This window comes from Cyanistes caeruleus, chromosome 11 (genome assembly GCF_971803275.1).
Source record: "Cyanistes caeruleus chromosome 11, bCyaCae1.hap1.1, whole genome shotgun sequence".
NCBI lineage: Eukaryota > Metazoa > Chordata > Aves > Passeriformes > Paridae > Cyanistes > Cyanistes caeruleus.
The window spans coordinates 10,924,282-10,945,210 of record NC_141711.1 but is presented as its reverse complement, the minus strand read 5'-3'; the positions used below and the strand labels follow the sequence as shown (position 1 = coordinate 10,945,210).

The following is a 20,929-nucleotide window of genomic DNA, read 5'->3' as shown; positions in this document are numbered from 1 at the left end:
CCTCCTTGTCCCTCAGCCCCCCCCTCCTTGTCCCTCAGCCCCTCCTTGCCCCTCAGCCCCCCCTCCTTGTCCCTCAGCCCCCCCTCCTTGCCCCTCAGCCCCTCCTTGCCCCTCAGCCCCCCCTCCTTGCCCCTCAGCCCCTCCTTGCCCCTCAGCCCCCCCTCCTTGTCCCTCAGCCCCTCCTTGCCCCTCAGCCCCCCCTCCTTGTCCCTCAGCCCCTCCTTGCCCCTCAGCCCCCCCTCCTTGTCCCTCAGCCCCTCCTTGCCCCTCAGTCCCCTCCTTGTCCCTCAGCCCCTCGCGGCGGCCCCCGCTCGGTGACCGTTTTTAGAGGGGCCCCTCCCCTGGCGGCATCGCCGCTTTAAGGGCTGGCAGGGGCGGGGCGGCCCCGCCCTCCTGCCCCGCCCCCTTTCCCGCCTCGGGCGCCCCCTGGAGGCGGAATGCGCGGGCGCGCCCCCGCCTCCCCTCCCTTCCCTCGCGCCGCCGGTGCGGGGCGTGCGCGCGGCCGCGGCGGGGGCGCGCGCGGCGGGCGGCGTTCCGTCGGGGTCCCGCGCCCCGTCCCATTCATGCGGGGCAGCGGCGGCGGCGAGAGCGAGGCGGAGCCCCGGGCGGCGGCGGCGGTGGCGGCGGGGGCGGGGGGAGGCGGGCGCGGAGGAGGAGGAGGAGGGGACGGAGGAGAAGGAGGCGGTGGCGGCGGAGACGGCGGCGGCCCGGCGGGCGGCTTGGTGTGGAATGCAATTATGGCTGGCACGGCGGAGGCGAGCGGGGACCGGAGCCGTGAGTAACCCGGCTGCAACTTTCGGGCGCGGCGCGATGTGCCCGATCGGTCGGTTCGTTAAAAATAATGCAGATTCGGCTTTATTGCTCCCCTAAATATTTGGCTTTATTGCCGCCGCAGCGACGGCGCGGGGCTGGCCCGGGCAGGGCACGGCGGCTCCGTCGGGGGGCGCGGAGGGGCCGCGGCGGCCGGGCAGGGCTGGGCCGGGCAGGGCCGGCGCCGACGGGACAGCCCGCATTGCGCCCGGGAGCCGCCTTCCGCGCGGGGACAAAACCGCGCCGGGACCGAGCCCCTTTCTTTATCCGCCGCACGCCCCGCGTGGCTCTCGTAGCGGTGTGTGCCGGGGACCGGGCAGGTGCGGGCTGGACGGGCTGAGGGCCGCCTCCCCGCTCGGAGCTGCTCGGGCCAGCGGTGCCTCCCTGCCCGGTGTAGCGGCGGGGCTTGGCCGCCTCCCTCCTCCCCTCGCTCCCCGCTGCGCCCTCCCGCCCGGCTCTCGGCGGCGTTCGCTGCCCCAGCCCCGCCGCCCCGCTGCCCGCCCGGCTCCGGCTGTGCTGGGGACGTGAGCCGGGCTTGGATCGCGCATCTGCCCTGCCCTGCATCCCGCTGTCATCCCCGCATCGTGCTGCCCCACATCCTCGCTGTCATCCCTGTGTCCGCACCGCCCCGTATCCCCGCTGCCATCCCCGCATTGTGCTATCCCATATCCATTCACGCGTCCTCGCTGCTTCACATCCCCGCATCCCGCCGGGGCGCGGTGAGCGGCAGCCGGGCTGGGCTCGTCCCGAAGCCCACAGCGCCGCCGCGCTCCCCGTTCCCCAGCCGCCGACGGGGAGGTGCCGTGGGCGCCCTGCGGGATGGGATGGGATGGGTTAGGGTGGGATGGCTGCCGTCGCCCTCGGTATGATGGTTACTATTGTGATCGCGCTGTAGTTTGGCAGCGCAGCGCTGGGCACCTCCGAGCGAGGCGTGGGAGGCTGCGGTACCTGTGTGCGCCTCCCGCCGCCCGTACCAACGTGGAAGGTGGCGAATAAAGCCGGCTGCGCGCTCCGTGTCCCTTAGCCCCTTCCCATTCCTGCCCAGCGAGCACACACGGCAGCTCCGGCGTGCGATCGGGGAGGGATTTGTAAAATCTCTATGGCATGCCGAAATAAATCCCGGAATCCCGCAATCGCCTTCTCCTCCCTTGTCTTCCTTGCGGGAAAATTCTTCCTTCTGCCTCTGGCCGAGCGCCGGGGTAGGGGGAGCCAGGGGAGGGGGGCTGGTGTGTAAACAGGGCTTAACATGAAGGTCACTGGTTAAAGAGGAGACGGATGGGAGAGAAAAGACAGGCATTAACCTCACTTGTTAGCTCCCCCCTGGCTCCTGCTTGGGGAGGACAAAACAAAAGCAGAACCTGCTAACGGGGGGGGATGAATATTCATGATCCTTCTCGTATGCTCCGGGACACGGAGGGGAGAAAAGTTGGGCAGATGAGCCGCCTCCCGAAGCTGCTTTTCCTCCAGCTTGCGAGAAAATCCTTTTTTGCTGAGCGAGAGCTGTGCCGGTGGGATTTACCAGCCTTTTGCTGGATTTATTTTTTAAATTTTTTATTTTTTATTTTCTTTTGTGTGCGGTTGCAAGAATTAAAAAAAAAAAAAGAAAAAAAAAAAAAAGAGGAGCTGAGGCTATTGACTACATCAAAGGTTATCCATTTGAAAACACCATTTTCCTCTGAGCAGCGGCTAATTGCTTCCTGAACAATCCCAGGGTCTACCCATTTACTCAGTGGGTAAAATGAGTGACTCGATGTCTGTCTCTCAAGACACTGGTGACCGAACAGGGCGGAAAGGTGGAGAAGCCAAGGAAAAGCGGTGGGGCAGATGCCTCTGGGAGGATGCATGGATAATTTCTTAAGTGGCTGCAAGGAGGGAAGGTTTTTTTTTTCTTCTTCCCGCTCGCCGCCCAGTGATCTGCTGGTTCCAGTGGATGCCGGTGCCGGCAGCGGCGTGGCGACACGGGGCTCTAAGGAGGGCTGGTAAGGAAGTTTGGATTCAAAATGCCCGATCATACGTGTAATCGGGTGCTCCCCATCCGCCTGTGGCTTTGGCCGCCGGCTCCGCTCCTCCGAGAGAGGCAAGCCTGGATGCGCTCGCTGCTCTCCAGGGGCTGCGGGGAGCAAGCGCCGGGGGCCGGCTGGCTCCTGCTCCGGTGGGTGCCTGGGCTTTCTGCAGCTGCTTCCCCGAAGATTAAAGTTTTGGCGACGTTGCTTTTGTTAGCGTGGTGATAGCGGCGTCTCTGGGAGTTTTCCCCTCTTGGCTTATTTTTTTTTAATAGAAGCATGGGATTTGGAGCAGAGCGCAGGCATCCGCCTTCGTGCACGCTCGGGCTGTGCCCTTGTGCTCCGTCACACAAAGCCCTTTCCCCGATCGCGGCAGTGCCCTGCGAGACACAAACAAACTCCTGGAGACGGGGAAAGGGCCGTGGCGGCGGCTCCCGGGGAGTGTTTCAGCGGGGCTTTGCGCAGCCGAAATGGGAAAGGGGAATAAAGCGGCGCTGCTGCATGCCGGCAGGGCTGGCTCCCCTCCTCCACGGCGGCAGCCGGGGCTGGCCCCTGCCCTGCTCCCTGCGTGCGACTGGCACGCCAGGCCGCCTGGTTCCGAGGCTTCGCCGCGTTTGACTTCTGCTGAACAAAGCCAAGGAGCTGGCCCTGGGATCGGATTTAATGAAGGGAGCTCGCATGTGTTTATTCTCTAGGCTGAGTGTGGGTCAGGGCCTTCGCTGCCGCCTGCCTTGCTCCCGTCTGCAGCGCTCACTGCTGCGGGAGCCGGCCCCGGCCCTGGGCTGGCAATTCCCGAGCAGCAGAGACTGGTGCTGGCGGCACCGGCTCCCTGCAGACCGGGGCCGGCAGTACCTGCATCGGGCTTCTGCCGAGTCCCACTGGGCTTTGTTGGAATTGCCTTTCTGTGTAAGGTGTTCTGGTGCCTTGGTGGTTTGTGTCTTCAGCGAGGAGTCACTCATGGTTTTTGGCACCTCTGGCTCAATGGAAGGGGAACCTTGAAAGAGCCAGGACAGCAGAGGTGCTGCTGTGTCTCTGTGCAGCGACAGGAGGGTGGGCATGGGTCACTGCAATGCCCACAATACCATCCTCACTGCCTGCAAGCTTGAATTTTTCATTGATCTGAACTGGTGGAATGTATGCATTGAGAACTTAGGTTGTTGCTGTCTCTGATCCATGAATGTCTTCTTCAAGTTTGTGTGCTATGTGGAAGAAACTGGTGAGAAGAGGGTTCCTGGCCAGAGTTTGGCCAGTGAATGGCTTGGTGGTATGCCATGTGTGTAGAGGAAGGCCCAAAGTCTGTGAATTATGAGTGACATGGAGCTCGATTCAGCACGGACCATGACTCCTTACCTTTCCTGAGTTTGGATCGAGGCCCCTTTTGGGTGCCATGGCTTCATGCAAAATGAAGTGTTGGCCACCATCCACTGGTGAGGTGGCTGGTTTGGCTTTAGACCGGAGACAGCCAGCTTCCATGCAGTGCTATGGGGAACATCCCACTACAGAAATGTTGTACTTGGTGAGATCATGTGTGCTCTGACCCGCAGCTTCATCCAAGCCCCTCTTAGTCCCCCAGGATGCAGCATGGAAGCCGTGTAGATACCCCAACATGGTCTGCCTGCTATGCTCAAAGTCACATTTGAGTGAACATCTTGTGCATCATGGATGAGAAAAGCTGCAGACAATAAGTAAGTTTTGATGGTTTCAATGCCAGGCATGGGCAGTCCTGGCTCTTTTGCCCTGCACTTGGCATGTGGTGTAGCCAAACCCACACCTTCCCATGGGTTTGTCAGAGCGTGGCCAGACACAGGAAGGTGTCCTTGTTTGCCTTGCTTCCCTGAGCACTCTGCGGCTGCCTCCAGCCCTTGTTCTGGGTGGAAGCCACCATTTAAAAACCTGAATGAAAAACATTTCAAAGTTTATTTTCCCTTTAGCCAAGGCTTGGCACGCCTCCTTTGTTGCTGGTGTGCTGAGATGTTTGAGCCTGGAAAAAAGCTCCACATCTAGATCATCAGGCTTACACTCCATGAACACTTTTGCTTCTTGCTCCTCTGAAGTTGCCTTGTGTGGTGCAAGGTGGACTGTTTTGGGCAATTCCTCTGTCCCAATGGTCTCTTGGTGTAATGAGGGCCAAATCCATCCCTGACCTGTTGGCTGCTGTGTGCTGGTCTGTGCCCGGGGCCAGAAACCCTCGTGAGCTGCCTGAAGCACAGAGGAGATTTTTTGTTGCTAGGGTCAACTCAGGGCCTGGTGCGAGCCAGGGTGCGATATCCTCTTTGCTCCTTGAGCTGAGATTGTGAGGGATTTTGCTAGAGAAAGTGCCCGAGGTGAGAACATGCCACGGGTGCCAGGGACAGGCTGCATGGCTCTGGGGGATGTGCTGTGCAAGGACCATCTCTTCTTCATCTCTCCTCCTCAGTGGCAGCCTGCAGATCAGCCCTGGGGCTCACTGCCCACCTACCCATCCTGAGCATCCCGCAATCTGCCAGCCAAATTGGCACAGAGACTCTGGAGCGCTGGTAATCCAATTTAATCCAACTTTAACTGCACTTTGCTCTCCGTGCTGCTGGCCGGAGCTTGGGAGCTTTAATCCGGCTAATGACCCCAGCTTGAGTAACCACAACCATTTGCTTGATTCAGTTTTCCTTTCTGCCGGCGATGGTGAACGGGCTGAGGCTGTTTCCGAGTCCTGGCCGTGGTATCAGGAACGGTTTCCAGGTATAGGTATGTGTAGGGACTGGAGGGTGAGGGCAGCATGGAGGGACACTGTAGACCCTGCTTTCTCTTTGGGAGATTTCTCCTTCCCTCTTCCCGTTTTTCATCTTCTCTCCCTCTTTTTCTGGTAAAGATAAGCCCTTCTTCCGGAGTTATTTTGCAATAGTATTATTTTCAGGAAGGCAAAGCCAAGAAAAATAAAAGCCTCTCTCTTCCTTGGGTTGCCTACTGTTTAATGTACAAAATACAGGGGTGGTAATTGCATTAAAACATATATAATTATACTGGAGGGAGGAAAAAAAAATCTTGCTAATTGCACATGTGTTTTGAACTGATAAATGTTGAGTGATTCTTCATGTTTTCTTGGGAGTTTGGAGGAGCAGAGATGCAGTCTGGCATGTGAGGGGTTGGGAGTGGGGATGGTTTCCCAAAATTATTGGGAAGCTTGGATGCTCTGAGCACCTCTGGGGTAGTGTCAGTGTCCTGATCCTTTGCAGATACACATCTGATGCTACCCCCGTCCAGGCAAGTCTTGGTGTCATTGTAGGAGTCCTGTGAGTCCCTTTGCTTTACGTGTTCAGTCAAACAACTGTTTGTGTGTCAAAATATTCAGGCTGTCTCACAGAAGTAAATTCCTGGCAAGAGAAGAGGCAGATTCCTGTATGAGGGGGAGAAATTTCCTGTGTACGTAGCCCCGCATCCAAGGGCTGCTCCTCCACTTTACCACAGCGCTGGCATGAGCGGGTGTTGCTGGGGGGCAGGGGGGGAAGGAAGGATGGTCACACTCATTTCAAGTGGCACAATGTGAAATCCACATTTCCTTCTGCGAATGCCGACCCCGTCAGGGCTGCCGATAAGATCACAGGTAATTATAATGGCAGTAAGTTGTTTGCTTTGTGCATGCGGGCTTTGTGTACGGGCGCTTGCTTCGTTCTTCCTGTGCAGACTGTTAGTTTCAACAGGGGAAGAGGAAAACCCAAAAATATTTTAGGAGGAGTTTAAAAATAATCTTGGAGCTTGGCTGGTGGGGCAGGATGTTTCGCAGGATCGTGTTCCCTTCTGGTCCGTGTCCAGCTTTGTGGCCCTCGGAAGGCTTTGCTGGAAAGTGTTGAGTCCTGTATTGTCATTTTGGCCAGCCTGAGGGCTTGCTGTTGGGCCCTGGAGCTGGAGTGAGATGGGAACCTGCCCTGGGATTTGACTTTTGCTCTGGGTAGATCTGGCTGCCCTGCAGCAGAGCAGTGTTGGGGCCGGGGTGTAGACCCAGCTTACAGCTGCCACGGCCTCTGTAAAACATTTATATCTGTTCTCCAGTGTCGCATTCCCTCCACCCCCTTCTGCTTCTCCATGGTTTTTATTCCTACAAGTGTTGGCATGCTGGCAGGGTCCCTGCCTGCCTGCCCGCTGCTGCTTATCTCCATGTCCGGCTCCTGGATGGCTGCTTCCTTTCTGGAGTCAAGGGGGGACCAGAATCGGCCCGATGAGCCCTGCTGAAGTCAAGAACCTGTTTTTCAGGCTGATGTCATCGGGAAGAAATGGGGGAGGAGAAAGGCAGGAAGGCAGCCCTGTTTCCGAAGGAGAGCCGCTGCCGATCCCCATGACGCTGACAGCAGCCCCGGCTTCCACAGCTCCTTCTGTTATTCCTTATCAGCACGGCCGAGGTGCCCGTGGGGCTGCTGGCACATGTGGGGAGGTCCTGCATGGCCTCATGCCTGCGTGGGAGAGAGCTGGGAGGGAGGGATGCGACGGTGCCAGGGGAGCGTGTCAGCTCCCAACAGGGCAGGATCTCTTGGCCCACTGGCTGTGCCTCCTGTGGCTCCCTGGCCCTCCGTGGGGGTGATGGCACTCGCTGCAGCTGCCATCCAGCCACCTTCATTAGCAGAAAGTGGGTTTTTGGCAGAGGTGCTTGGACAGACCTCCCAGCAGAGGCGAGCAGCCGCCTCTTCTCGGTGTTGCACTGAAGGAGCCGATCCATTGTGCTGATGCCTGTTGGAATCTCAGCTCCTCATGCATGGCATCAGGCCATAATATGACACAAGGTGACACCTGTGTCCAGCGTGGCTTGGGGCTGCAGCTGGGATCTGCAGGAAGAGGAGAAGCCTTGCTCTGCTCTTCCTCCCATCCAGCAGCTCTTGGGCACACTTTGACGTGTGCTCTGCCCAGGTCTGGTGGGTGAGACCCCCGTGCTGTGGGAATTTGGGTGGGGTGTGCTGTGTTGGCACTGCCCATAGGAAAGCAGAGTATGGGCACAGCCACTGCTGTGGCACCTCCCTGTTAATATCAGATACTCTTTGCCCATGGTGCTGTGGATGAAGCCTCTTTTGGACTCTCAGAAGAGTTTCCCCTATGGTGGTATTGCTGTGGGGGGGACTTTTGGGCTTTTCCTCTTCCTGTCTCTGCCTGTCCCATTGCCAGGTGAGACTCTGCCATCTCTGGATGTCTCATTTCTCCTGGGTCAGCTTCACCTTGAGCAAATAGAACATGGGGCTGTGCTGAGCTGGGAACTCTGCAGGGGAAGCAGAGCCGGGACCTGAGCCATTTCCAGCTGTGGTTCTTGAGGCAGCATAACTGAAACAGCAGAGGGGGAAGGATGGGAGGTTGATAGGGGAAGAAAAAGCACACATGGCTTGAGAAAGGTCGTTTAGAGAAGTTTTGTGGTTGTTTTAATCAGAACTAATGTGATGGCAGTCGTGCTTGGCTCGCCACAGGACAGCACAAGTGCTGGTGTCAGCAAGGGGCCAGGCGGAAGCATGGGAATTTCAGTTTAGCTGGGATTAAACCAACCCCAGAATGACCTCCCTTTGCTGGATAGAGAGGATCCAGCAACCAGGAATCCTGCTGTGGCAGTGCTCCATTGCAAAGAGGGAGCTCTCCAGATTCCCTCTGGGATTTGGGGGAAGCGCTTGTGACAGAGAGGTGAAAATGCAGGTTGGAGGGCTGGGCTGGAAGAGGGGCATTGATCTGGGGAGGGTAAAATCATGGCTTGTGTTTGTGGCTTCTCTGGCCCAGTGAGGGATGTGGAGCAGCAGGCTGGAGAGGGAGGAGTGATGCACTGTGCTCCAGGGAATGAGATGAGACAAAGGAAGGATGCTGATGGCCAGAGGATCTCTCGTTGGACTTCTCTGCTGTTGAGGGACCTTGCTGGTGGATGTCCTTCTGGGTTGCTGTGGGTCCAGCTGGACAAAGGTGACCTCTGCCAGCAGGGCTAGTTTTTGGGACATTTATGTGGGGCCTGTGGACTGATGGGCTGTGAGAATCAGTCTGGGAGTGTGTGGGACAAAGCCAAAGGGGGAGGTGGCCTTCAGGGAATTTGCTCTGTACTTCTTTGCTCTTAAGATGGGGACAAGATGTTATTAACTGGTCCTGATTGAGGTGACAAAATTCATGTTGGTCTGCTGTTTGAGTTGACCTGGGTGTTGATAGTAGGAAGCCACAGTCCCATGGCTGGTGTCCTGGTGCCTTGGACTGGGGTCTGTGGATGATGAGAGGCACAGAGAGATTTGAGATGTTGTGCTCTGTGTATGCTGATGAACAAACTTCCTGAAGTAGGATGAGAATCAGCCAGCTGTGTCCTGTGTGGGTGATTACCCACAGGCTGTGCACTGGTCTCCATTCCAGGCATCAGTCAATCCAGGTCTGTGTACTCCTCTCTTGGCTGCAGGGAGCACAGGGGAAGGTGGGCCACACTTTCCTCCTGGGAGATCCAGATGCAGCATGTGGGCTGCAAGCAGAAAGCCCCTTGGCAGCCCTTGTAGGGTCCTGTATGAACTGTGATAGCCAGGTGAGTTGTGGGAATAAGGCAGGGGACAGCCACTGACTCTCACTTCTGGTGTAGCTGGGCAGAATTGGGAAATGTGTAAAGTCTCAGTCCATGCCTGGTTTCCTGGCAGGATCTGCTGAGGCTGTCCTCGTGTACCTCATTGCTTTGGGACATTGCAGGGAGCCTGGGTTTCCATATCGGAAATGCTTGTGAGCCCTTTTTGGAGGGGCTCTCTGCAGGGCAGCCTGCAGTCTCTTGGTGGTGAGCACATGAAGTGGCTCCAGAGCTGTTCTGGAGTTCAAGCTGTTCTTGGCGTGACATGACTTCTTGCAGAGGACCAGAGAAGGGGAATTGTGCACTTGAGAAATGCTATTTAATTTCCTCACTGCTTGTTCTTTTATGCTCCTTTTTGCTGAGGGTCAAGCTTCATGAGCCCTTGGGCAGTAGATGGCTGCTTCTCCTTGTCATGTTTCTCAGGACAAAAGAGGCTGAATTCTTTGCCCAGAAGATCCTTGCAGGGCAGGAGTGGAGGCTGGGTGGATGACAGGATGGGGTCCACAGCCCTTCCTGGGAGAGATGGCAGGAGCTTGGGAGGAAGCTGAAGATGCTGAAGATATTCTTGATTGGGTGATAGTAATGGAAATTGGGGCATTGGGGCAGCTTCAGAGCCTGCCATTGATTTCATCAGGGTGTGGCTTGAGCCAGGATAAGATTTTTAATGATTTAACTCACTGGCTAGGGAGGGGAACCCAGCCAAATACTTTTCAATGACTGTATGCAGTGAAGGAAGGAGTTAAAATTTAGCCCCGTTGCAGCAATTGCATATGTAGTGCAGCTCAAATTTGTACCACCACCAGGCTTTCCTCATTGTTGCAAGGCTTTTCCCAGGCAGATGAACCTAAAAATACACCAGCTGTATGGTGAGGCTGCCTCTCCTGTGGCCCGAAGGCTTTTCTCTCCCCTGGATAATCTCCCCTCTCTCCCCTTTGCTAATTACTTGCAGCTTGTAGCTGGTTTCTTCTTCACTGTTTCTTATTGCTGAGAGCAGCAAGTGATGTGGAGGGATTGCAGGTAAAGGCCCTTTAGATGCCATTTACCCTTTTGTGGGTTGGTTATTTGGGGGTTTTCAATCCCATGCCTTCTCTCCTTCAACCTCCCTTGCAGAAGTGCAAGGCTATAAAAGCTCTTGGGGTGTTTTGCTAGGAGTGAACCTGCTGGGGTCCTGTTGATGGAAGAGCAGGGATGGCAGGCGGGTCTGTGAGTGCCAGATGTGCACCTCTGTGCTTGTCTGCATGTTTTAAACTCTGCCTGCGGGTGTTCCCATGAGGGCTGCTGCTTTGTAGGCTAGTGCTGACTCTTGGACTTGCTGCCTGGATGAGTGGAGAGCTGGTCCTTAACATTCTGTCCAGTCTTTGCCTTTTAAGGTTAGTTTTTCCATCCCAGCACTCCTGCTTTGTGCTATCAAAAGTGATGATTGTTTTCCCAAAGTGTGATCTCCCATCCCAAACACAGGTTTTTGGGCATTTTGCAGGACCAGAGAGCTCTCAGCCTCGGGGGATGAGTGCTGCTGCCCCTTGCCACCTCTCCAGCAGCCAGGAAGTGGGGCACTGGTGTCTCTGGGGTATGTTCCTGGCTTGTTGCTGAAAGGCTCATTGGCAGCTGAGGGTGTGTGAGTGCTGAGGTGGGTAAGCCCCATCCAAGTTTTGCAGTGGCTGCAGCCATCTCAGTGTGGCCACTTTGAGGTGAAACTGTGAGCAAATGTCCTTTCCAATGGGGGATGAAGGGGACTGGGGTGGATTTGGCTCTTGTGCTGGCTTTGCTTCTGACAGTGGGTTCCCTTATATAAATATATGTATGTGTGTGTGTGTGTTTGTGTGTGTGTGTGTGTAACTTAAAACACAAGCCTGTGCTGCTGTCTGGCTTGTGGTGTGTCCCTGCTGTGGGGTGAGCCCTGGGGATGTTCAGTGCTGCAGATGCTCTGCACTGCATCACTTGCTGCCCAGTAGCACAGCCAGGTGTATTTGTGCTCCTGCTCTCCCAGCTGGCATGCATGCAACCGGGCTGGGGTGAATTATTTTATTGCTGCCTGTTTTACAGGGCAGGGCTCGGCTCCAGGGTATCTGCTCAGGGTTTTCTATGCCTTTGGACTGCACTGGACGTGTTTGTGGTGCAGGACTTGCTTCCTGGTGGTGGCAGTCGTATGGTGGCCCTGTACTGGGTCCCCCCCAGGGTGAGGTGCTGCTTGAATGCAGCCCCAGGGGGTTTGGGTACCCTGTGGTTTAAAGAGTGTGCCAGTGGAGGAGCTGCCCTGCCTTAGCTGCACTGTGACCTCTCCATGAGACTTGGAGGCTGTGTGACAGCAGGGAAATGCCCTTTGGCTGCTGCTCCCATGGGCAGGGAGCGGAGGCTGTGCTGGCATCCCTGCTCCAGGGTAGGGCGGCCTGCACCGTGGTGGGCTTGAGCCCTGCTTTACTTCTATCCAAAGTTCAGGAACCCATACCACTGAATCCTGAAAAAAGAAGACAAACTATTTGTGCTGTTTTATTTTTATTAATCCTTGCAGATGGTTTTAAGCAGGACTGGACAAAACCACCACTGGTGTCAGGTCACTAGGACGAGATGTTGCTGCTGTAGTATATTTAGGAGCAGAAATCTCAGAGGAGCTCTGCAGAGTGTCATCTCTCAGCTTGCCCCAGCTCTGCCTCACTTTGCTCTCGTTCCAACTTCTGATTTGCAGTTCCCTACGTTAATTTGGGAATCTCCTGTTGGGCTTTCTAGCCCTGGTTTGTGGCAGCAGCTCGACCTCTAGTTCTCTCACCCACTTCCTGAAATAGAAGCAGTGAATCATAGAAATGCACCAAGAAAGCAAGTTCCCTGTCGTGCTGTCTCATCCTGGCAGGAGATGCTCTGGGCGGCATCCCCAGGCTGCACCAATCTCCCACTGTCATCTTCCCCATCTTCCCCATTCCTTCTCTCCTTGGCACATAACTGACACATGAATTTGGTGTTGGTGCTGGTCTCCTTGCCAGACAGCCGCTGTCCTCAGCTGCATGGGCACAGTGGCTTGGTGACAGCTGTGACGATTTCTTGGGGTGGGAAACCACTCTCTGGTTTCCTTCAGGAAACCCCAATGCCTGCAGCCACTGGGCTGTGGCTTTCTGGGCTAACCAGTGGGTTTGTGCTGACAGTGTCAGTCCCATGACAGTGTGGTTTGGGGCTAACAAGCTCTGATCTGGGGCGCTTGTTGTTATTATCTTACCAACAAGCTCAGAAAAATGAAGATTCTGGGCAGTGTGAGTGTCTTCTGGGAGTGCCCTTGCCCTGACAGTTTTGTGACTACCTACTCTTTGCTGGGAGGCTCCCAGTGTTGAAAAAGGTGGTAGGAACGGGTGGTTAGGACCATGGGGATGATTTCCAGGATGGTGCTTTGATTGTCTCCATACCCATGGAGTTTTGTGGCTCCTGGATTTGGTCTCAGTGCTGCTCACGTGCAATTGTCCAAATGTCCCTTGGGACTGTTGCCTTGGAGGTGGATGTGTTGGGAAGTTGAAGAGAGCAGGGTGAGGGGCGTTGAGGGCAGAGGCAGATCTGCAGAGAGGGTTTGGAAATGATGCAGAAGTTTTGCCCAATGTATCTGGGGCTCAGGGGAGCTGGCAGGGGTGGCCAGGGCTGGGCTTGTCCTGAAAAAGGAGAGGGGGCTCTTGTGTGTGTTGGGAGTTGGAGAAGGGGAAAAACAGTTTCTCCCTTTCCTTGGATCTCTCCCAGTCTGGCTCTGTGGCTTGGGAGGGGAGCAGCAGAAGTGAAGGATGCTGTAATGGAATGTTGGGGTTGCCGTATGGCTCACTGCTGGCTCAGTGGTGATGCAGCCCCCCAGGGTTTGCATGTGGCCTAGCTGGTGGGTCCCACAGCCCTGCCAAGAGCAGGATGCTGAGGCTGGGGCCGTGTTCAGCCCTGCACAGTCCTGCTGATATGGCAACTGGCTGCCCTCTGACACCCTGCCTAGCTAGGGCTGGGATCTGGCAGAGCTGCCAGTCACCGCGGGCCATATTTCCTACTTGTGCCACTCCCTGCTGGGGATCCTCTTGAAGGTTATCCTGGGCTGAGTCAGAGATGGATGATAAGGAGAGGAAGGAGAGAGAGGCTCTCCTCCTCCTCCACTCCCTTTTGGAGCAGCTTGTCTGCATTGGCTGGGAAACGGAGCTAGTGCCCCAGCCATGTACCTTGGTCCCAGTTGGGGTGGATGAATTGTGATGGTAGGATGGGCTGTGTGCTGGCAGGGGGCTTTGCACAGACCCAGGTTAGTGTAGTGGTGCTTGTGCCTGTGTGGGGAGGGTGGATGGAGCAGACAGGATGGGGTGTAATGGAGGGGCTGCTGAACTGATGCAAAGAGTGGAGGTCTGTGTTGTTTCCTGTGGCCATCTCCTCACCGCTGCTGGGGTGCAAAGGTCACCCTGGTGTGGGGAATTTGGCTGCTTTGATGCTCCATGTTGGTGAGCCCCAGCTGTGGCACAGCAGCGAGCAGAGCTTTCCATCCCCCCTGCGTGTGACCCCTTGTCCCTCTGGAGCCTCTCAAACCAACTGCCTCATGTCTGGTCCTGTGTTTTCTAATGCACAGTAATGCCATAAGGACAGGCTTGTCCTTGCCATGCCCCTCCATGTGTGTGCTCCCTCCAACCCCTCTTGCCCATGTCCCTCCTGGCAGGCAGGTGGCAGGATGGTGAGCAACATGCCAGGGCTCTTGGCTCTCTCCTTTAAAAGGTGCTTTTGAGATCCTCCTCTGTGTAGAGGCTTGGGCTGTGCTCACTGCTAACTGGGATTTTGCATCCATTCCCTGCACTGCCATGGAGTGGGATTGGGGCGGCAGGTCAGGGTCTCTTCTACCTGATAGGAAAATGTGAAGCAGCAGTCTTCTGGGTGGGCTGGAACATGCTTGAGACAACAAGAAAGCCTCCTAACCCCACTTTTCTTGTCTTTCTCCCTCTAGGGTTAACTGGACTGGCCGTGCCCACGATGCCCTGACTGCTGAGCACAGTGGAAGCAGAGGAGATTGTATCCTGTTAGCTCCTCCTCCCTCCCCCATCCCTTTAGTTTGGGTTTGTTTCTATTTATTTTGTCGCTGGGTTTGGGCATGGCCTTGGCTGGATGTGAGGCTGCTGCAATGTGGCTCCTTTGGCTCAAGCACCATTTGTCCATCCACATTTGGACCTTGCTGCTCTTGGGGAGCACCTGGCTACCGCTGGCGGAAGGCAGCCCCAAATCTCCCTTTAGGACTTTCCTGGTTACAGACTGGAGCTTGACACACTTGGTGGTCCACAACAAAACTGGGGAGGTCTACGTGGGGGCTGTCAATCGGATCTACAAGCTCTCCAATAACCTCACGCTCCTGCGGACCCACGTGACGGGGCCCGTGGAGGACAATGAGAAGTGTTACCCTCCGCCCAGTGTCCAGTCCTGCCCGCACGGGCTGGTTACCACCAACAACGTGAACAAACTGCTGCTGGTGGACTACTCGGGGAATCGGCTGATTGCCTGCGGCAGTGCCTCCCAGGGGATTTGCCAGTTCCTGCGGCTGGATGACCTCTTCAAGTTGGGTGAGCCCCACCACCGCAAGGAGCACTACCTCTCCAGTGTCAACGAGTCGGGCACCATGTCTGGTGTCATCATCGAGGTGCTGAACGGGCAGAACAAGCTCTTCATTGGGACGCCCATTGATGGGAAGTCAGAGTACTTCCCCACTCTTTCCAGCCGCAAGCTGATGGCCAACGAGGAGAACGCGGAGATGTTTGGCTTTGTCTACCAGGATGAGTTTGTCTCCTCACAGCTCAAAATCCCCTCGGATACACTCTCCAAGTTCCCCACCTTTGACATCTACTACATTTACAGCTTCAGCAGTGAGCAGTTTGTTTACTACCTGACCCTGCAGCTGGACACCCAGCTGACCTCTCCCGACTCCACTGGGGAGCAGTTTTTCACCTCCAAGATCGTCCGCCTCTGTGTGGATGACCCCAAATTCTACTCCTATGTGGAATTCCCCATTGGCTGCGTGCAGGACGGCATCGAGTACCGCCTGATCCAGGACGCCTACCTGACCAAGCCTGGCCAGGCTTTGGCCAAGTACCTGGGCATCTCAGAGCAGGAGGATATCCTCTTCACCATCTTCTCCCAGGGCCAGAAAAATAGGGTTAAGCCTCCCAAGGAGTCTGTGCTCTGCCTCTTCACGTTGAAGAAGATCAAGGATAAGATCAAGGAGCGTATCCAGTCATGCTACAGAGGGGAAGGGAAGCTCTCACTGCCCTGGCTCTTGAATAAGGAGCTGGGCTGCATCAACTCGGTGAGTTCCCGCCTGTCTTTACTCAAGCCAGACTGTTTCTGGTTTCTGGTGGTGTTCTCTGGCTGGACCTTTCCCAGTGATTTGACCTGAGCTGTGTTTTCACTGTAGATTTGGGGAGTGTCAGTGGGTTGGGCTGGGAGGGTGGTATGCTCAGGCCTCAGGGCATCTGCTGCGGCTCTGTTGTAGAGTCCCTTGCAGATGGCATGTGTGGGGTTTGTGGGTGTTGTGTCACCTGGGGCTTGGCAGTGGCCATGCAGAAGGTGTTGGAAGCAGCAGGATGTGCAGGACGTGGAGCACAGACCTGATGGAGGGAGGTGGGGAGACTGGTGGCCCCAGCAGAAGTTGGTCAGATGTTCAGCATGGGGGGACCACATCCTCTCCATGGGGTGCTGGGAGAGCACAGGGCGCTGTCAGTGAGGTGGCTTTTGGGAGTGATCAGTGCAAATTGTCATTCAGAGATGCAGAAGATAAGTGCTGCTATCCTGGAACAGTCATTCCCACCTGAGGGAGCATTCCCCTCTGTCCCCAGAGAGGTGTTTTCCCACCTGGTTCTCACCTGGCTGCCTCTGCTTCCTGCTGGTGTCTCAGCTGCTCAGCGTGGGCTCTCTGAGTGGTGGTGGGCAGGAGACCTCCCAGCTTGGCTCTTGGTGTTTATTTTCTCATTGAACTGTTACTGTTACTGCATTCTTTTCTGGGCAGTGTTACAAACCGCCAGTAGTTGCTGGAGGCTACAACTCCAGGTGATGGAGAGGTCATAGGCGGGGTAGGCCCCAAGTAGGGTCAGATATGGGGCTGAGGCCTGCTTGGGCTGCTGGTGTGTGGGTTTGAGAGGGTCTGGTGGAGGTCCTGACCCACCTGCTATCACCCACCTCCCCCATGTCTGGCTCGTTGGTGTTCAGCACCCATCAGCAAGCCCCCTGCTCTGCTCAAGCAGGGCTTTGGGTGCAGGCAGGTGAGCAGGGGGGTCCCTGTGGAGCAGCCCTGCCTTCCCTCCCAGCGTCCTCGCCGCCGCTCTGAAGGAGACAGCTAACAGCTGCCTGACAAAGTAAAGGGTTTGCTGTCAAGAGCGCTGGGCTCGCAAATCAGATTTTGGCTTTGAACTAATTCAATTTTGCTGGAAAATGATGAAATCGTTACACGGCTGCCTGTTGGGTCGTGCAGCTGCTGGCTCTGGTGGTGGAGCTGCTCACTGCTGCCTCCTGCGCTCCCGGCTCACCTCTCCCAGTGCCCCACTAACGCCGTGGGTTTGGGGAGGGTGCCCTGCCTCCCTGCACTCTAGGGATGGTTTTAAACTCTGGTGGTCCTGGGATTGCTACCTGGTGGCCAGCCACTGGGAGTAAGTGGATCTCAAGGTACTCTTTGGGTCCTGCAGGTATGGCTCTTGTGGGGTGGACGGATGTGTGCCGTGATGGGGAGGCTCCTGCTTCTGTAGAGGCTGGGCTGGGCATTGACACCCTCCCCCAGGTGAAAAAGGTGTTTTCTGTCCCAGTCCTTCTCCAGCTGCCAGGCAGAGTGGGGAAAGTGCCTGGATCATACGTCAAGCCCTCAGGTAGTTGCGGTGCTGAGCACAGGCCAAACCAGACCGCTGGAAGTATGTACCCTCTCTCTGGCAGGAATTTCTGTGCCCCAAATAAAGTAAAGCCACCTCCAGGGTGGGTGTTGGCAGTGATGGATCTCTCGATGGTGAGGACTGGCCAGAAAATAAAGGACATGCTGTTTTTTTTTATTTTTAAGGAGGCAAAATGTAATTGCTCAAGTCACTAATTGCTTGGGATTTAGACCTCATCCATATGGGAATGTGCAAGGAGCTGTCTTGCTCTGCTCCTTCATGGCAGTAAGGAGCTGAGGCTGGTCCATGCTGGAGGAGGCTTTGTCAGCTCTGCACTCCCAAGCAGTGCAGGGCCAGTAGATATTCATCCCCAGAGCTGCAGCGTAGCTCTGGTTCTCCAAAACTGGTGCTGGAGCTGGGAGGAGAGGCTACCAGGTTTGGCAGATAGCTCAGGAGATGTTAGTGATTCCTCTCCAGTGCTGGTGAGTGGAGTCAATTCCTGTTTCCCACTTCTCTCTCCCTCCTGGGATCCAGTGATAAGTGGGAAGGTGAAGGGAGCTAGCTCTGTAGGGAGACTTCTCACACTGGTGCACTCAGCCCTGAGCATGGGCTTCCAAACGCAGCAGAGGCACTTTGTGGAAGCACCCAAGCTATTTCCCTGTGCCAAGCCCAGTGCTTAAATCACCCCTGAACCTCCCCAGAGGCTTTGCTGCTCCCAGTGTTTCACTGAGAGGGGTTTGGTGTTGTGTGGCCAGGCTCTTTTCTTCCCCTGTGCAGGGCTGGGAGGTCTTTGTGCCTGTGGCCAGATGTGCTCAGCACATCTGCCCAGTGCTTCTGTTCCCATGCTGGGGGGAACAAGCACTGGTGTAGCATGGCTGGGAAAGGGCACTGGGCTGGAGCTAGAGTGCAGATGTTGCAGCAGGGAGTTATTTAGAGTTTCTGGAGCCCTTGACTCCTGGGCAGTGCCTGGAGCCAGGAGGATGTGGCTGCTACCCCTGGGCTACCCCAGGGAGAAATTGAGTTTTGACTCCTCAGTAAGTCTTGCTGCCCAGGCTGCTGGCAAAGAACAATGGCTGGTGACAAACTGGCTGAAAGTGGGCCAGGATAAGCCAAATCCTTTCCGGGGCAGCCAGAGAAATGCAGGTGGTAACAAACTGTACCACACTCGGATTATTCCTGAGCAGCGATTAATGCACAAAAAGCCTGGCATCCCAGCCTGGCACTTAGTACCAGCCTCCTGTAACCTCCTCCCTGGCTCTTTGCATCCCTCCACATCCTCCATCACAGCCCCTGGAGGTGCACGGGGGATGGGGTGAGCCTATAATGGTGTTAACTGGCGAATTACTGGCTAATTAATAATGCTGAGTGATGCGAGCCTTGTCGTGCTGTCTGCTCCCTCATTGCTTTCGTAAGTGGGCTTGAAGGGAGGCAATGAGACAAGGCATATCAGGAGACACCCGCTCCTGCTTGGTGCTGTGGGCTGCCTTCCCCCTCCTTCAAATCCCTTTCCCCAGGAAATCCAAATTTCCTGATCCTGTTTTGGAGAGGAAAAAGTAGTGCTGTGACAGAGAAGACTGCTGTGCTGTACTGTGCAGCAGCCTTGGGGTGTCTGAGCCAGGGGCAACAGAGAGGGGTGCCAAAGAAAAGCATGGAAATAAAAACAAAAGATAAAAATAATTAAAAAAAACCCCAACCCCTCCCCAAAAGAAACACCACACCCCATCCTTGCAATAGGCTGAAGGCTGTGGTCCCTGCAAAAACCCATGGAAATGCAGGAGTGGGTAGATCCCAGTGTCTCCTGCAGATCCCAGTGTCTCCTGCAGATCCCAGTGTCTCCTGCAGATCCCAGTGTCTCCTGCAGATCCCAGCATCCGCAGGCTGAAACGCTGCAAGGTCAGTGGCCCTCGCGTGCCGTGGTGTGAGTTGGTCCCTGCCAGCACTGGCTGGGGGACAGCTGTCCCCCTGTCCCCCTGTCCTTCCTGCCCTCCGTCCCTCTGCCCTGCCTCTTGCTGCAGCCAGAGATGTCAGTGGCTTCCATAACCCTGGCACTGCTGCCCTTGGCCCGACCTCTCTGTGCCGCCTGCGCTTCCCCTACGAGGCAGTTTGCTGTTAATGAGCTAATTGTCGGCGTAATTATTTATCGAGGTGGTGTCGGCATGGCGGCGGCGGGAGTTCCTCGGTCCCAGAGCGCAGCTGTATTTGTCATTTCCCAGAGAGTATGTTGAGACAAAGCAGAGAGCAGTAAACACCATAAACATCTCTCCTTTTGCATATTCAGCAGCCACGGGGTTGGGGAAGCAGCAGATGAAGCTCAGAGAGAGCAGAACCTGCACCCAGGGGTGCCAGGGCTTGAATACCTTTGCGGCATTGCCCTGAACCATTCTGCTGCTGCAGATGGCTGGGTGGAAGGTGCTGGGGTTTATTTGGGCTGTGAGGGACAGAATCTTTCCCCCAGCAAAGCACCTGAGAAATCCCAGATACTTGGGTGGGAGCTGTGTTGTGGCTGAAGCATCACTCACATCTCACTCTGTGATTAGGAAGATAATTTTCTAGGATCTGCTGTTTTAAAATTCCTAGTCTTGTAATGCATAGGAGGATGCTTAGTGTGTGTTGGCCAAGTGATAGAGGAGGGCAAGGCTGGCATTCAGTGGATGCGTGGAGAGGTTGTGATTTCCCTTCCCTCTTTTTCTTCTGGCTGCAGAGATGCGTGGTGCTTCTGTTCCTGTTTTGGGGATCCCCGCATCTTTCATCACTGGCTGTAGGAGTTCCCCTAGTTCAGGGAAGGATGAGCAACAGTCAGGCGGGGAAGGGAGTTGATCTTTGTACATTAACTCAACACCCAAAAACAGAAGTTAGAGTAACTGAGGGAGCAGCATCTCCAGACTGCCTGGTGGGCTGAGTGTGACTGGTCCTTCCCTTTTGTAAGGCTGGCACAGCACTGGGTTCCTGCTGCAGCAGGGAGTGAGACCACTGGCCTTGGAGCTGGAATAGTGGCATGGTGAAGAGGGTGAGCAGCCTTGCCATGGCTGTGGGAGGCTGGTGCCATTGTAGCTGCAAGTGTATTGTGCTGGAGCACGGAAAAGTACTGTGTTTTCTCCCCTCCACATGGGTGACTGTTGGTGGGAGCCAGTCTGGGCTGATCCTCGCTTCCCAGGCAGTGATGAGTGGGAATTACAGAGCTCTGTAGTGCCCTTGCATACGTGGAGCTTGGCATTTTCCCATATGCTCTGTACACATGCAATACGGATTTAAAACCCCTTGGGGACTGGCATGCATTTGGAGCCTGCTGCTTGCCAAAAAACCTCTCCCCCTTTAAATTCAAAATTATATAAGGAACCTTGTGAAGCAGAAGAATCCCGTGACTGGAGCAGGCTGTCTCCCTGTCAGCTGTGCCTGCCTTGCCACTTTACCCTCCTGCACCCAGGCTCACTGCCACCCTTGGGGATTTGGCAAAGCCCTTCAGTGCTTGGGATAGAACAGGGATTTTGCTGGTGCTGTGTGACCATGTGAGGCTGTTGCCTTGTGTGGGAACACTGGAAGCCCCATGTGCCCCCCAGGCCAGACCACTGTGGCCAAGGGTCTGTTGTTCAGCTCAGCAGGCCAGGGTGAGGATGCTCGAGGTGGGGGTGAATGCTGTGGATCTGGTCCTGGTCCCACTCCCCTGCCTGGATCTCAGCTTTCACAGGGGGCATCCCTTTGCCTTTGCCTTGCCCATCGTTGGACTGTCCTGATGGTGGTCCCTGCTGTCACGGTTGTAAGAGTGGATA

General features: G+C 55.8%; 1 protein-coding gene across 2 annotated transcripts in view; it reads left to right on the top strand.

The window, feature by feature from the left end:
* Positions 1 to 641: 641 nt before the first annotated feature.
* Positions 642 to 20,929, top strand: part of PLXNA1 (plexin A1) — a 111,661-nt gene continuing 91,373 nt past the window's right edge. The window contains exons 1-2 of one of the 2 annotated variants that reach the window (XM_086845840.1): positions 642 to 774; positions 14,267 to 15,613. In XM_086845840.1, coding sequence (XP_086701966.1) covers positions 14,411 to 15,613 — 1,203 coding nt within the window. In that variant the 5' untranslated portion in view covers positions 642 to 774; positions 14,267 to 14,410. The remainder of the gene's footprint in view (positions 775 to 14,266; positions 15,614 to 20,929) is intronic. The other variant, XM_086845842.1, reaches the window with a different exon arrangement.